Source organism: Quercus robur, chromosome 5 (assembly GCF_932294415.1).
Source record: "Quercus robur chromosome 5, dhQueRobu3.1, whole genome shotgun sequence".
Lineage (NCBI taxonomy): Eukaryota > Viridiplantae > Streptophyta > Magnoliopsida > Fagales > Fagaceae > Quercus > Quercus robur.
Genome location: NC_065538.1, coordinates 88,691,913 through 88,706,348, shown reverse-complemented (window position 1 = coordinate 88,706,348; position 14,436 = coordinate 88,691,913). Strand labels below are relative to the sequence as shown.

General features: G+C 36.1%; 2 protein-coding genes across 2 annotated transcripts; both read left to right on the top strand.

Moving 5' to 3' along the window:
• The first annotated feature begins 1,632 nt into the window (after positions 1–1,632).
• Positions 1,633–3,150, top strand: LOC126728927 (pentatricopeptide repeat-containing protein At4g20740-like). The gene has a single exon (XM_050434675.1). It carries the CDS (start codon positions 1,633–1,635, stop codon positions 3,148–3,150), a length of 1,518 nt encoding a protein of 505 aa, XP_050290632.1.
• A 994-nt stretch (positions 3,151–4,144) lies between these two features.
• On the top strand, positions 4,145–10,530 carry LOC126727666 (NAD-dependent protein deacylase SRT2-like). The gene is made up of 10 exons (XM_050433592.1): positions 4,145–4,303; positions 4,418–4,655; positions 4,808–4,873; positions 5,802–5,847; positions 7,229–7,389; positions 7,489–7,618; positions 8,035–8,199; positions 8,847–8,974; positions 9,497–9,596; positions 9,683–10,530. Exons 1-9 carry the CDS (start codon positions 4,297–4,299, stop codon positions 9,594–9,596), a joined length of 1,041 nt encoding a protein of 346 aa, XP_050289549.1. The 5' UTR covers positions 4,145–4,296; the 3' UTR covers positions 9,683–10,530.
• The last annotated feature ends 3,906 nt before the right edge of the window (positions 10,531–14,436 follow it).

Here is a 14,436-nt window from a genome sequence, read left to right as displayed (position 1 = left end):
CGCTAACCCTCACAATTTGATTACATTTGGTCGTCAGAAACTTTATTTTGCTCTACATTTAAAGAGTAAACTCAGCACTACAAGGAATATTCATTTTGCATACATATATCCTAAGGAAAAAAGTTTCTTCTCAAATGGTTAAACACTTAAAATGTTAGTGAAAAGACACATCTAATTATCTATAATTACAAATTTGGAAGGAACTGTATCCTTTTCGGGACAAATTCCCTGTTCCAACACCAACACAATGTGTTACATGGGGGAACTTTTACAGTATCAGAATGCAGGGACGCATCTAAATGGAATTTCAGACATATTCCATTTAGTAAGCATTTCAGACGTGTTCAACTCAGAATGTGTTGTGTTGACAAGTTTCCAAAGGACAAGCCTGTGATAGTAGAAACACCCTACACTACATATCATGAAATGTACCCAAACATAGATGCATGTACCCACAGCAAACATAACAACAAAAGAAACCTATCAATGCAGAGTTAGCAATACCTCTTCATCCGAAAGTTTTTAAATAGTTAAACTCACTAAGATCCTGGTCACAACTACCAAACGCGGGCATGCATACATTCCATGGTAAAATGAATCACCAATGACAATATTATACAAAGGATTACTAAGCCAAAATGGATTTAATCACAAAATCAACAAACGATGATCGTTGTCAAAATACAACAATATTTAAAGAAAAAAGAAAGAGTCCTTACTTGTGACGGCTAGAGGCAGCGACGGCAACGGTGACGAGAGCAAGAAGCAGCGACGGCGACGGGAGGGAGAAGCAGCGACTGCGACGGTGACGGGAGCGAGAAGCAGCGACGGCGACGGGAGGGAGAAGCAGCGACGGCGACGGGAGCAGTCAGCGACGGTGCCAGCGACGGAGCTACAAGCTCGGAATGAGAGTGTCAGAGAGAGAGCTCAACTTCTCGTGAGAGAGAGAGACTGAGATTTGAACTTAGTTTTTGGATTTTTTTAGAAAATAAGTTTGAAAGTTTTTTGTGTTTAGTTTTTTTGTGAGAGGGACTGAGAGTCAGAGAGGGAATGAGAGAGTGCTGTGTAAAGTTTGAACTTCGTTTTTCTTTGTGTGTTTTGTGTGCCTGCTTTTTTGAGTGGATGGCTTACACGTGTTACGCATAAATCGAGTTTAGTGAACTCGTTTTGCAAGAGTAAAAAACCAGTTTAATGAACTCATTTTCCAGTGTTGCAAAACGAGTTCATTAAACTCGATTTATGCGTGGAAAAACTAAGTTCAATGAACTCGTTTTGCAAGAATAGAAACCGAGTCCATTGAACTCTTTTTTTACTCTTACAAAACGACTCCATTGAACTCGATTTCTGGCATATTGGGCCCACCTCAGGTACTGGCAAAAAAGCAAAATCGAGTAAAAATTACTCGATTTCATAACACAAAAATCGTCCCCTTTATACTCGAATTGCTAGAATCCAAAATAGTTTAAAACGTTTCCTAACTAATGATATTGTTTGGGTTTTGTTGTTATTTTCTAAAAATATCCCAAAACAAACCCCCCACCGAAAAGCAGTTCGAAATCCTTATCCGATTCCACTCCGACGCCAATCGGCCCCTTCGGGTTTTCTACGTGTATCAAAAGATGAAGAAATTCAATGTCAAGCCTAGGGTTTTTTTTGTATAATAGGATTATTGATGCTTTGACGAAGAATGGGTATGTGGATTTGGCGGTTTCAGTTTATGATGATTTTAGGAATGATGGTTTGGTTGAAGAGAGTGTTACTTTTATGGTTTTGATTAAAGGGTTGTGTAAAGTTGGGAGAATTGATGAAATGTTGAAGGTTTTAAGTAAAATGAGGGAGAATTTGTGTACGCCGGACGTGTTTGCGTACACGGCGATGGTGAGGGTGTTGGTTGAAGCAGGGAATTTGGATGGGTGTTTGAGGGTTTGGGAGGAAATGAGGAGGGATAAGGTGGAGCCGGACGCAATGGCACATACAACTTTGGTTACCGCATTGTGTAAAGGTGGGAGGGTGGAGAAAGGGTATGAGTTGTTTAGGGAGATGAAGGAGAAAAGGTGTTTGATTGATAGGGCAATATATGGATCATTGGTTGATGCGTTTGTGGTAGATGGGAAAGTGGGGTTTGCTTGTGGTTTGTTGAAGGATTTGGTGGATTCTGGGTATAGAGCTGATTTGGGGATTTATAATTCGATTATCGAAGGTTTGTGTGGTGTGAAGCGAGTCGATAAGGCTTATAAGGTTTTTCAGGTCACGGTTCAGGAGGGTCTTGAGCCAGAGTTTGTGACTGTGAATCCAATTTTGGTTTTGTATGCAGAGATGAGAAGGATGGATGAGTTTTGTAAATTGTTAACCCAAATGGAGAAATTGGGATTTTGTGTCATTGATGATCTTTCGAAGTTCTTTGCTTTTGTGGTTGGGAAGGAGGAGAGGACAATGATAGCTGTGGAAGTGTTTGAGGACTTGAAAAAAAGAGGTTATTGTAGTGTTTCCATATACAATATTCTTATGGGGGCACTTCACAAGAAGGGGGAGTTCAAAAAGGTGATATCACTCTTTGATGAAGTAAAGGAATCAGATTTTGAACCTGACTCATTGACTTATAGTATTGCAATTGAATGTTTTGTTGAGATTGGTGATATTGAAAAAGCATGTCTGTATCATAATAAAATCATGGAGATGTCTTTGGTTCCTTCTGTTGCTGCTTATTGTGCTCTTGCTAAAGGGCTCTGCAAGACTGGAGACATTGATGTAACTATGATGCTTGTTCACGATTGCTTAGCCAATGTTACGAGTGGCCCTATGGAGTTTAAGTATACACTTTCTGTTGTCCATGCCTGTAAATCTGGTGGTGCTGAGAAGGTGATTGAGGTACTAAATGAAATGATGCAACAGGGTTGTCCTCCTGATGAGGTTATATACGCTGCTATCATCTCTGGCATGTGTAACTATGGGACAATAGAGGAGGCAAGGAAGGTTTTTTCAAATTTGAGAGACCGCAAACTTTTAACAGAAGTCAATATGATTGTCTACAATGAAATGCTAATTGAGCATATGAAGAAGAAGACTGCGGACTTGGTGGTGTCTGGATTGAAGTTTTTTGGTCTAGAGTCCAAGTTGAAAGCAAAGGGTAGTACACTGCTGTCAAGTTGAGCATATGCTGTTAGGTTCAAGTTTCATTGATTTGATTTTTTTTTTTTTTTTTTTGGGGTGGGGGGGGGGGGGGTGTGTGGAGATGAGAGATGAGAAGGAAAGAGAATGATGTGTTGGTTCAAGTTTGGAAATGGGTACTGGAGTTTATAAAGTACTACTTCACATTTGATGAAATAATTGCTATAATCATTTATTTGCTTGTTGCTTCTTTAAAGTCTATTTCAGTTATAAGTGGAGGCCCTTTATCTTTCATCATTGTCAAATTATTTTGTATACAGCTCTACAGAGAAGAATTTATTGAGTTGCATTTTAGATTGGTCTAGATTATATTAAATGTTGAGCAGAGGAAAAAAAAATGTCAAAAAGGAATTGTACCAAATCGTTGAATTGAAAGCAAATAAGAACTCCATTCACAATCTTATGCGAACATATCTGAGGAGTATATTGATAACTTTTAGTTCTCAAAAATAATGATTGGAGATTTTATTATTGTGGAAAAATGAAATGTACATTCTGCAGAAGCTTCTTTGAATAAAATTTCATCAAAATTCATATATGCCTATCCATTTGAGTCTACAAGAAAAGTAGTCTGAACTGTTTGATATGTAATTTTGGCATCATTTCTCCATGAATCTGTTTAGTTGTGGATTGAATTTTTTTAATACTGAATTATTCACTTTGGATAAGCAGACCTCTAGAAGTGCAAGTGAAGTGCTGGGGAGTGTTATGACAGGCAAGTATGCCTATGCCATCCACCAAATTCTTTAGCATTATTAGATAAATTTCTTACTTATGTTCTGTATAAATGGGTGATATTAAGTGCTAGCAATTCACAATCTTATGCGAACATATCTGAGGAGTATATTGATAACTTTTAGTTCTCAAAAATAATGATTGGAGATTTTATTATTGTGGAAAAATGAAATGTACATTCTGCAGAAGCTTCTTTGAATAAAATTTCATCAAAATTCATATATGCCTATCCATTTGAGTCTACAAGAAAAGTAGTCTGTACTGTTTGATATGTAATTTTGGCATCATTTCTCCATGACTCTGTTTAGTTGTGGATTGAATTTTTTTAATACTTAATTATTCACTTTGGATAAGCAGACCTCTAGAAGTGCAAGTGAAGTGCTGGGGAGTATTATGACAGGCAAGTATGCCTATGCCATCCACCAAATTCTTTAGCATTATTAGATAAATTTCTTACTTATGTTCTGTATAAATGGGTGATATTAAGTGCTAGCAAACTCTTTTTTATTTTTAGGTTTTCTTCAATCAAGTCACAATAATTGGAAACCTCCAAGTAGAGGAAGAAGAGTCATTTTGTTTCAGGGCTCTATAAAGTCTGTTAAAACTTCATGCCGGATCTCATTTCCTGGGACATCATCAGGGAGAGGAGAAAGAGCACCTTCAAACTTTTTGAGGGACAAGAAGTTGGTTCCTGATTCAGATCCTCCTAGCACTAGTGATGTCAACCTTTTATATCAATTCTTTGATCAAAGGTCAATCTTAGATGTTCTCATATATAGTTATATTTTAAAATTCTAGGTTTCTTATGAAATTTATCTTATGAATCCTAGTGCTTAGTTGTTAGCTCTTTTTTTAACAGTTTTCTTGCCAGATTCTGTTTCATTGGTTATTTGCTATTATGCAGTAACAAGCTTATGGTATTAATGGGGGCTGGAATCAGTACAGAATGTGGAATTCCTGATTATAGAAGGTTCTACCTCCTCTTTGGTTCTTGTAAGCTTATAAGATCCACAAATTTCTTGAAACTTTTCCCAAATTACTATTTCACATAAGCACACAGAACTAAAGGATGTTTCTACCTTTGTGTTTTATATGTTTCTCATAAAGACCTTTTAATATTGCTGATGCAGCACCTAATATTGATCACATGATTCACATTAAGCATGTGCTCTTTGTTCCTTGGCATATATAGACTCTACCCAAAACATTTTCAATTATTTTGCATAATTGTTTGTAATAGTTGATACTTCTTCTCAATTGTCTCATTGATCCAGTCAATCCTCATTTTCTTTTGACCATTGCCGTACCTTTCAAATCATGTTAATTATCCATATGAATATCAAAGGTTTTATAGGCTTCCAATACTGTTTAATATGTGTACTCTTATATGATGTTTGTGGCCTATGCTGCATTTTGTTAGCTGGTTGTCATCAGCAAAGAAAATGAATAAATCTAGCTATCTCAGTTTTATACAAATTTGTTCAGCAAGCTCCTGTTAGAGGTAGACTCACCTATTATCTCAATATATTTTTTTTTCTCATTTGCGATTTTATCACAGGACAAAAGAAATCACCCTTCTGTTAAATTGAATATACATAACTGCATTAGCCTCTGGTTCATCTAATTATGCGGTTTAGCATTAACCCAAGAAAAACCTTATTGTTATTTTTTTTTTTGGAGTGGGCTTTGAGTTGATTAAAGTGTTCTTGCTCTCAATATGTCACACTAAATATATTTTTAAGGCTTTGTGGTGGAATTTATCATACCTGTAAAGTGATGCTTCCTTTTAAAGTTTATCAAATGCCAAATCTTTTTTTTTTCCTTATTTTCCCTAAATGGTAATATTTTTCTACTTTTTAAATAATATTGGCTTTATTTTTATTTTTATCATGTTGCAGCCCCAATGGTGCTTATAGTTCTGGTTTCAAACCAATTACCCATCAGGTGATCTGAAAGCATGTGCTGTGATATTTATCCCCTATAGCAGTATGTTTTTATATGTATTACGATTACCCCACACAAGTATTTAGATATATTAGGAAAATGTTTTAGTGATTTTTGTAATATTTATATTTTAAATATTCTTCAATGCTTGAAGTAGGAGATGTAGGTCTGATGTATCTTTGTATGAGGACAATTTATAGATCTAGAGTATATTTCCCTGTTCCCCAAGTACTGCAAAGCTTTAGAAGGCATCTTTCTGATTCAGTAAAGGAGTAAAATAGATGAGTACTTTTTTTTTTTTTTTTTTTTTTTTTTTTTTATGTTTAGTTTTTTTTTTGGTCTCCCCTCTTGCCTTGCTATGTCATTTCTTCTTTTCTGGTGCACTGCTCCCTTATTCATCTTGCTCTCTTTTTCTTGGTATGATATTTCTCTATATCTCATCGCTTTCTATACCCCTAATCCTCTCAGATATACTCTCCTCTCTACTTTCTTGCTTTTCTTATATTCTGATCCGTTCCATCCCTCCAACCTGTTTCATCTTCTCTCTTAAATCTTCCCTTTTTATTTATTTTTGATAAATCAATAGTTGGGAGGAGAAGGGATTTGAGCCTTGGATGTTTGCATTGGAAACACCAAAAAGTGCCAGTTGAGCTACAATGTTCTTGGCATTAAATCTTCTTCTCCTTAATTTCTTTCCCTCTATATATTCAGCCACAAGTTGTCACACCCTAAATCAATTTTTAATAAGGAGGGGTCACACATCTAATTTTGAAGGTTTATTGAAAAGAGCAAGACTAAATAGGGAGGTTTAGTAGCATATAAGTTATATTTGGATAAATTTAATATTATTCAAAACTCAACGAACATGCTAAGAACTTGAACATAATCATCTATTCAAACCAATGGCTCCAATAATTTGGCATATTTTCATTAGTTACCACTTCCTCCATTCCATAATGAGTGCTCAATTCGCATTTTTTTCTTGTCCCATAATGTATTTCCATTCCAACTATCAAGGAATTTCTTTCCCTCAATATATCTAATGCATGTTTGGAAAGTTATACAAAAGGATTGTTTTTTTTTCCTTCTGTTTTTTATTAAATTTGTACATGTTCCAACTGGGTCACTCATTTTGTGACAAAGGGAGTATTAATTTGGATTATGATACTGGTATCTTATGTTTTATAGTGACTATTTCCAATTCCTTTCTAAAGACATGTCGTTGTTTTTAAGATTGAGTGGAGGAGAAGAAGAGTTAAAATTAATTCACAAAACATTGACGCAGTTGATCAAATCTCTGAATGATCATCTTGTAAATTACTGCTGTTTGTGTTTCTAAATATCAAGTTTTCTTAAGTTAGTATTGTGGGTTTTTCAACAGGAGTTTCTCCAATCAAGTCGGGCCCACAGGCGGTATTGGGCAAGGAGTTATGCTGGAGGGAGACGGTTTACTGCAGCACAGCCTGGTGCGACTCATATTGCTTTAGCATCTCTAGAGAAAGCTGGCCGGATAAATTTTATGATTACACAAAACGTTGACAGGTAAGTAGCAGTTGTATGTCCTTTTCTTTCAAATGTGTAACTCTACTTGTGTCAGGAGCAAAGCCAATGGGATTAATTTTATCATTTATTCTGTTTCAGGCTGCACCATCGTGCTGGTAGCAACCCACTTGAACTACATGGGACTGTGTATACTGTAGTTTGTCTAGATTGTGGATTTTCTTTTTGTCGGAATTCATTTCAAGATCAAGTGAAGGAGCTCAATCCAAAGGTTAATTTTGAGTAATTTATTCTTCCTGGAGTCGCAACAATCTAGGCTTCTCATATCACATCATTGGTTACTTTCACATTATCACCTTTTTTGGCTCAGAACATTGTCATCTTCTCTTTATGCTTAAGAAGGGAGATTTATGAGTGAGCCTTAATCTATGTCCAATGGAAGGCTGTGTTCTTCTAAGAAGAATTCGATGCTATATTCACGATCTAAAAATATAATTGTAGGCAAGATCTATCCTTTTGCATTGTAAATTTAGATTTTCTGGCCTTCTAATTTATGTATCCTTTAACTGTCTGTCTATGCGTGGAAAATAAAATCTAATGTTTCATCTGGCCTCAAACCCTTGTTTTCTTTCTCTTCTATTATTTGGGATGCATGACTGATTAGCAAGATTGCAATTTTTACTGCAGTGGGCAGCAGCAATTGAAAGTTTTGATTATGGAAACCCTGGTTCGGACAAGAGTTTTGGCATGAAGCAAAGACCTGATGGTGATATTGAAATTGACGAAAAGTTTTGGGAAGAGGATTTTCATATCCATACTCGCCAAAAATGCAATGGTGTTCTCAAACCTGATGTAAGAATTTTTTTTTTTTGCTTTTATATATTAAAAGTTTTCAATCTACATTTTCTGAAAGCACTCATAATTTAACATAAGTAGGATCATGAATGTGGCCCTCAGGTGCATATCCATGTGACAAGCTGGCAAAGGCACCATCACACAACTAAAATGGAATTGACTGGGTCTGGTCATTATAGTTATTGTTAGTTAAAAAAAAAATGAATTAAGAAGTATAGAAAGATCCAAAAGCAGTTTTCAACTTCAGAAAAATGGCCTAGATCTTCATGCTAGAAAATAAGTATTTGATACTGTTTATACCCTTCAAATGAACACATTGTCCCCTTTAAGCTATGGAAAAGTTCTTGTATATTTTGATGTACAAATAAAGGGGAGATTGCATCTTGAGTATGCAGTGTAGGTCTATAAATTTATTTAAATTGTTTGAAAGCTGGGTGATTACATTACATGCAATAAAATGAGGGCCATTTTTTCCATTTTTCTTTTTTGTGTTGTTCAATTTTTTTTTTTTTTTTTGGCCCTTTTGGGTACTGCTCATTTGCACCCAGCAGTTTTACACACATTTCATAACTTTTCTTAAGTACATTGGAAACTCAATTAAGGTGGTCTTTTTGATACTTTCGTTTTACGTGGTAACTTTGAAGGTTATTCTCTTTGGTGATAATGTTCCCAAGGATAGAGCTGATAAGGCAATGGAAGCTGCAAAAGGATGTGACGCATTTCTTGTGTTAGGATCATCTCTGATGACCATGTCTGCTTTCCGGCTTCTCAGGTACATATTTATTTTGTACACATGTTTCACATTGAAGTGAGCGAAAAGTTTAATATTACATAGGCAATGCTTGCTGCATACCTCTACAGAAGGAAATATATTCTCTCTATTGTGCTTGGTCTATCCTAATTAGTATGCAAAACCTGCAGCATATAAAGAGAGTGAGCTACGATATATGAATTAACAGCACATAATCATAGTTCAGCAGTTTCAAATGTATTTTTGCAAGAATTAAATACGCTAAATTTATGATTATTTTCTATTCGAATTCAATGTTTATTTGGGCTAGAGTAAATATACAGTTTGATGTCCGAATAAGTCGTTTCCATGTACATATATGTTATAATCACTTCTTGATATCCTGTGTAGCTCAGATTAATTAAGTACTAGAAGACTGTTTGATTTTAGTATCAAGATTCTGATTTAGAAAGCAATAAAGCTGATAGAGAAGGAGCCACCCACACATTTTTCTCTTAGTATTTTATTCTTTAGCTGAAAGGCTTTTAACATTGAATTCCACAGAGCTGCTCATGAGGCAGGTGCAGCTACTGCGATTGTGAACGTGGGTGTAACCCGGGCTGATGATATTGTGCCCTTGAAGATCAATGCCCGATTAGGATAGGTATAGTTTCTTGAGATCATCTTGGCCACTAGTTCTACACACCATTATTGGCTTTATCAGTGCTTACTTTCCTTGTATTGTTACAGATCTTGCCAAGAGTGCTTGACAAGCAATCAACAAACAAAAAACCACAATTTTCTTCAGTAAGAACACTACCCCAAGTGTTAAGGAGGAAATTCAGAATTTGTTTGGTGCACAAGTCACGACAAATTGTGAAAAATACCTTGGCCACCTCCCTATGGTTGGGGGAAAATCTAAGGTGGATACATTTAAGGATCTGCAGGAGCGGATAACAAAAAGGGTGATGGGGTGGAAGGAAAAAACAATTTCTAAGGCAGGAAGGGAGGTGTTGATAAAGACGGTGGCCCAAGCAATACCCACTTATTCTATGAGTATTTTTAAGCTCCCTAAGAAGGTGTGTGATGATATTAATTCGGTGTTGGCTTAAGTATTGGTAGGGCCAAACTCGTAATGAGAAAAAGATACATTGTATAAACTGGAGTAAATTGTGTAATCCAAAGAATAAGGGAGGTATGGGTTTCCGAAATATCCACGCCTTCAATCTAGCTATGTTAGCCAAGCAGGCATGGTGTTTGGTCACAGGTGCACAATCTCTATTTTATGGAGTATATAAAGCTAGATATTTTCCCCGGTATTTATAAACTGGAGTATATAAAGCTAGATGCAAGATGGTTGAAACACACAGAAACAAAACAGGGACCAGAAGCTCAATAATGAGTTGCACCAGATTAACAAGATACTTACCAGAAAGAGATGAATTTTGGTGAGGGTGCCAACCACTATGAAGATGACCTGCAACCTGGAAGGAAAGAAGCTTCGAATCTGAAATTTGATAGTTGTTCTAGTGTTTAAGAGAAGTTTTCGTTTGTAATTTGAAATTGGTGATACTCTAAATTTAATTTAATTTAATTTTTTAATACAAATACAATGGGCTTTTATAGTTCTTTCTTGTAGAATTTTCATGTGTTTTGTTTTGTTTTGGTTCATAAGACAAAATACTGAAGTAATTGGAGTTTAGGAACGTCAGTGTAAAGATGAAAATTTGAATTGATTATCGTCATGGGAATTTAGGAAGGAGCCATCAAGGAATCGACTAAACATTTTCGCTACCTTAATCTTGATGGGGTCAGCCATTGAGAAGTGGGGGACATATTGCATATAATGTAATAAGAAAAGAATGCATTTTTATGTTTTTGGTAAAAAAGGGGAGTTTTATTTATTTATATAGGGAGTACAAAAACGAAAGGCATAGTTTTATTTATTTATTACCAGGATTGGCTAGGACACTACCATCGGTGTTAAGAGTAATCTAAGGGCTTGATGATGCGAGGAGGTTTGAGTCCAGTTTTGCTGACTAGTTTGAACATGGTAAACTAAAACTGGAGTTGGAGAAAAGGTCATGGAGCAAGGAAAATATGACTCGGGTAATAACTGCTTTTACTTGATCATTCAGATCTAACATGCAGTTTTTTTTGTTTGTTTTGTGGTTTTACGTGTCCTCCCTGCATTGTCTTGTATGTTTCCAATCAGGGCTCATCTTGCAATTCATGCAAGAGATTTAATAGGGGCGATCCTTGTCTTGATGGTTCAATCTCATGAGCCATCATCCTGTGTCAAGAAACTTATATAATAAACATTGACTAGTCGTGTTGTGTTTGCAGATTATGTTAAAGGTTGTTAATCATCAATCATTCATGTACCATTATAAGGGTGCATGAACAAGACAAGATGCCATTGAGTTGCCTTTGGAGATCCCCTTATTTTTACACAATCCAAATATGTGAAAAATGAATAAAGAAACAGACAGTATAGGGACACAATAAAATCTAGTAACATTTTCACAACAATCTTGTTTTGAGTTGTAATGAGTTCTGATATAATCTTATTTTATTTTGACATATGATGAGCTGATAACTCAAGTTTCTTGTAAAATTTTGATGTATCAGTAAAAGTACTCACAAAGAAGAGAGACAAAGCATTAAAAAAAAAATGAAAATAAGAATGGCGAGTGTTTGCGATGTGTTAGCTTAAGACCCAAAATTTTCCTAATGAACCCCAAAAGACACCTATATCAACTTATGTATCTATAGGGCAAATCGGATTTTAACTACCGTGCTTGTGTAAATTTACAAGTTATTTTATTTATGCAAAAATAATTTTTTATTATTTCTTTGCTTATCCTTGGAAAAAGAAAAAGAGTGAATGATGATTGTTGTGGGTGAAGAGAGAGAAATAATTAAAATAAATAAAGAAAATTAGTATTTTAAAGAAATAAAGTATCCAAATAGATAATTTGATGTGAGTCTTTGACAAGTGGTCAGGTAGATTTTTTTTTTAAAAATAGGATTTTTATACTAAGAGTCCGTTTGGGAACAGCTTATTTAGCTGAAATTGAATTTTAAGTATTATAAGGTAGTTGAAATAGTACATTGAGATCCATGAATAGTACTAAAAAGTGCAATAGAATCTATGAATAGTAACAAAAAAAATTGAATAGTAACAAAATAAGCTAAACAGTGAAAAAATCTAACTTTTTAAGCCAATACCAAATGCAACCTAAAATAGAGTAATAGTCTAATATACTGAGATGTGAATGCTCTAAAAAATGTAAAAGTAACACAACTGAGAAAGAGAAACGAATGACCCCTCCCTAGACTTATTTACCACATGTGTACAAAAATATAAATATTTTAATTGTAAGGTTGAATTCATTCAACTATCTAATTGGCTTTATTCCATGCCAAATTTGCTTGTAATTCAGCATTTAGTAACCCTGTACTTAGGTGAGTTTGTTGTAAGGGTAGTGAGTGAGATAGAGTGAAGAATGCTCAAGAGTGTGCAAGAAAACAGAGACTCGCGGCTGGGACTCGCGGGTGGACTCGCGGCTGCAAGCCGCCAGAAGCTGCACACGTGCCAAGCATGCTGGAAGATGAACAGTCATGCTAGCTGGAGCACTACAGGACAAAACAGGACAACTGGCCATACGGTTAACTCGCGACTGAATCTCGCGACTTGGTCAAGCCGCGAGCCACCCCTGTTTTGTAAAACCTGACGTTTCACATTCCTCTCCCACTCCAGTATAAATACCCCTTTAACCCACGATTGAAAGAGAGCTTCCAGAGAGAATTTTGAGAGAGAAACCCTAAAGAAAAACCAGATTGCTTCACCCACAATCTCTACCTTAGAGTCTCTTCAAATTCTCCTACTTTCTTCCTCTCCATTGTCAAATCCTTGAGAGGCATTATACCAAACCTGGTTCTCACCATCATCATCACTGTGAGACAGTCGTTTGGATTTCTGGGAAGCAGTTAGGAAGGAGTCAATCTTCATTGGTTGATGCTACGGTCTAGTAGCGGAATCCGGGAAGCTAGAAAAGAAAAAGGTTCGGCGCAACCTCGTTGGAGCAAGAAGCTTGGAGGGCTTAGGTGCACTGGGTAGATTAGGCTTGGAGGGTCTATTGCTGTCCTTGTATCCCAACTGTATTTTCTAGTGGATTGATTACCGCTTGGAGGGCGGCGGAGAGGTTTTTCGCCGAGGACTTCGGTTTCCTCTTCGATAACACATCGCGTGTTGTCTTTGTGTTTGCATCTTCCTTCCTCTCTATCTTTGCCTTTATATTATCTGCTGTGGTTTTATTTTATTATGGCTTAGATAGTTTTTTTAACCAATTTCATATTATAGCATGTGTTAAGTTTCCGCACACTAGTTGTTTAACATATTGCTTGTATTGGTTAAGTTGTAATTTGGGGGTCTAAACGTTCAAAGGTGTTTTGTACACGTTTTTGAACTTTCATTTGGTATCAGAGCGGGTACACTTGTTGTGGTTTTATTACCTAAGTGTGATCCTTGACCCCTGAGTTGTGGTTGTTGTTTTGGATTATACCATGCTGAATTGTAGCTTAAGTGTTTGTGAAAATGATTCTATGCATATGCTTGAAAGGTGTCTTACTGATGATCTTGTAGAGTTGTTAAAAACTAAGAAACATGCTAGAGTTATTGTTCACATGCTGGAATATCTTGAAAATCAGAATCTTGTCTTACACAGTAGCATATCTGAATCTAAATCATTGATTAAGAAATATAAAAGAAAGAATAGAATGTTGTGTGAGATGATTGAGAATCTGAAAATGAAAAATCAATCTGAAAGAAGCATGAAAACTGATGATGAGTTTGTGTTTGAAGGTCAAGAATGTCTGTCACATGTGAACCTATTTGTGCATACCTCATTGAAGGTGTTTAATGCGTGTTTGTGGTATCTTGACAGTGGGTGTTCTCGCCATATGACAGGGGATAAGTCACTGTTTAAGACACTCAAAGAAAAGGTTGGTGACTATGTGACCTTTGGTGATGGAAGTCATGCTCAAGTCCTAGGCAAAGGAACCATTGAGATAACTGGTTTGCCTCTGTTGAAAGATGTGCTGTTCATAAAAGGGCTGAAGGCGAATTTGCTGAGCATCACTCAAATTTGTGATGATGATTTCCTGGTACAATTCTCTAAGAAAGGATGTTTGATCATCAATGAAGAGGAGATTCAGGTTTTGGAAGGAAATCGGACTACAGATAACTGTTATGGAATAGTTCCCACAGTACCAATATCGTGTAGAAGTGCTCGGGTGGATATGCTGGAGCTGTGGCATCACAGATTTGGGCATGCCAACTTCAAACAAGTTGCAAAAGTCTCCAAACTTGAAGCAGTCGAGGGACTTCCTAAGTTTGGAAAAGTGAAGAAGACCGTTTGTGGTGCATGTCAAATGGGGAAGCAAACTAAGGCAAGTCATCACAAGGTAAATGTGATAGCCACCTCTCGGTGCTTGGAGTT

Excerpts from the sequence above, each read along its gene's own strand:
- LOC126728927 (XM_050434675.1), top strand. The coding sequence starts at position 1,633 with ATGTCAAGCCTAGGGTTTTTTTTGTATAATAGGATTATTGATGCTTTG.
- LOC126727666 (XM_050433592.1), top strand. Across the intron at positions 4,874-5,801 it reads GGAATTCCTGATTATAGAAG|CCCCAATGGTGCTTATAGTT; the intron begins GTTCTACCTCCT and ends ATCATGTTGCAG. Across the intron at positions 8,200-8,846 it reads ATGGTGTTCTCAAACCTGAT|GTTATTCTCTTTGGTGATAA; the intron begins GTAAGAATTTTT and ends GTAACTTTGAAG.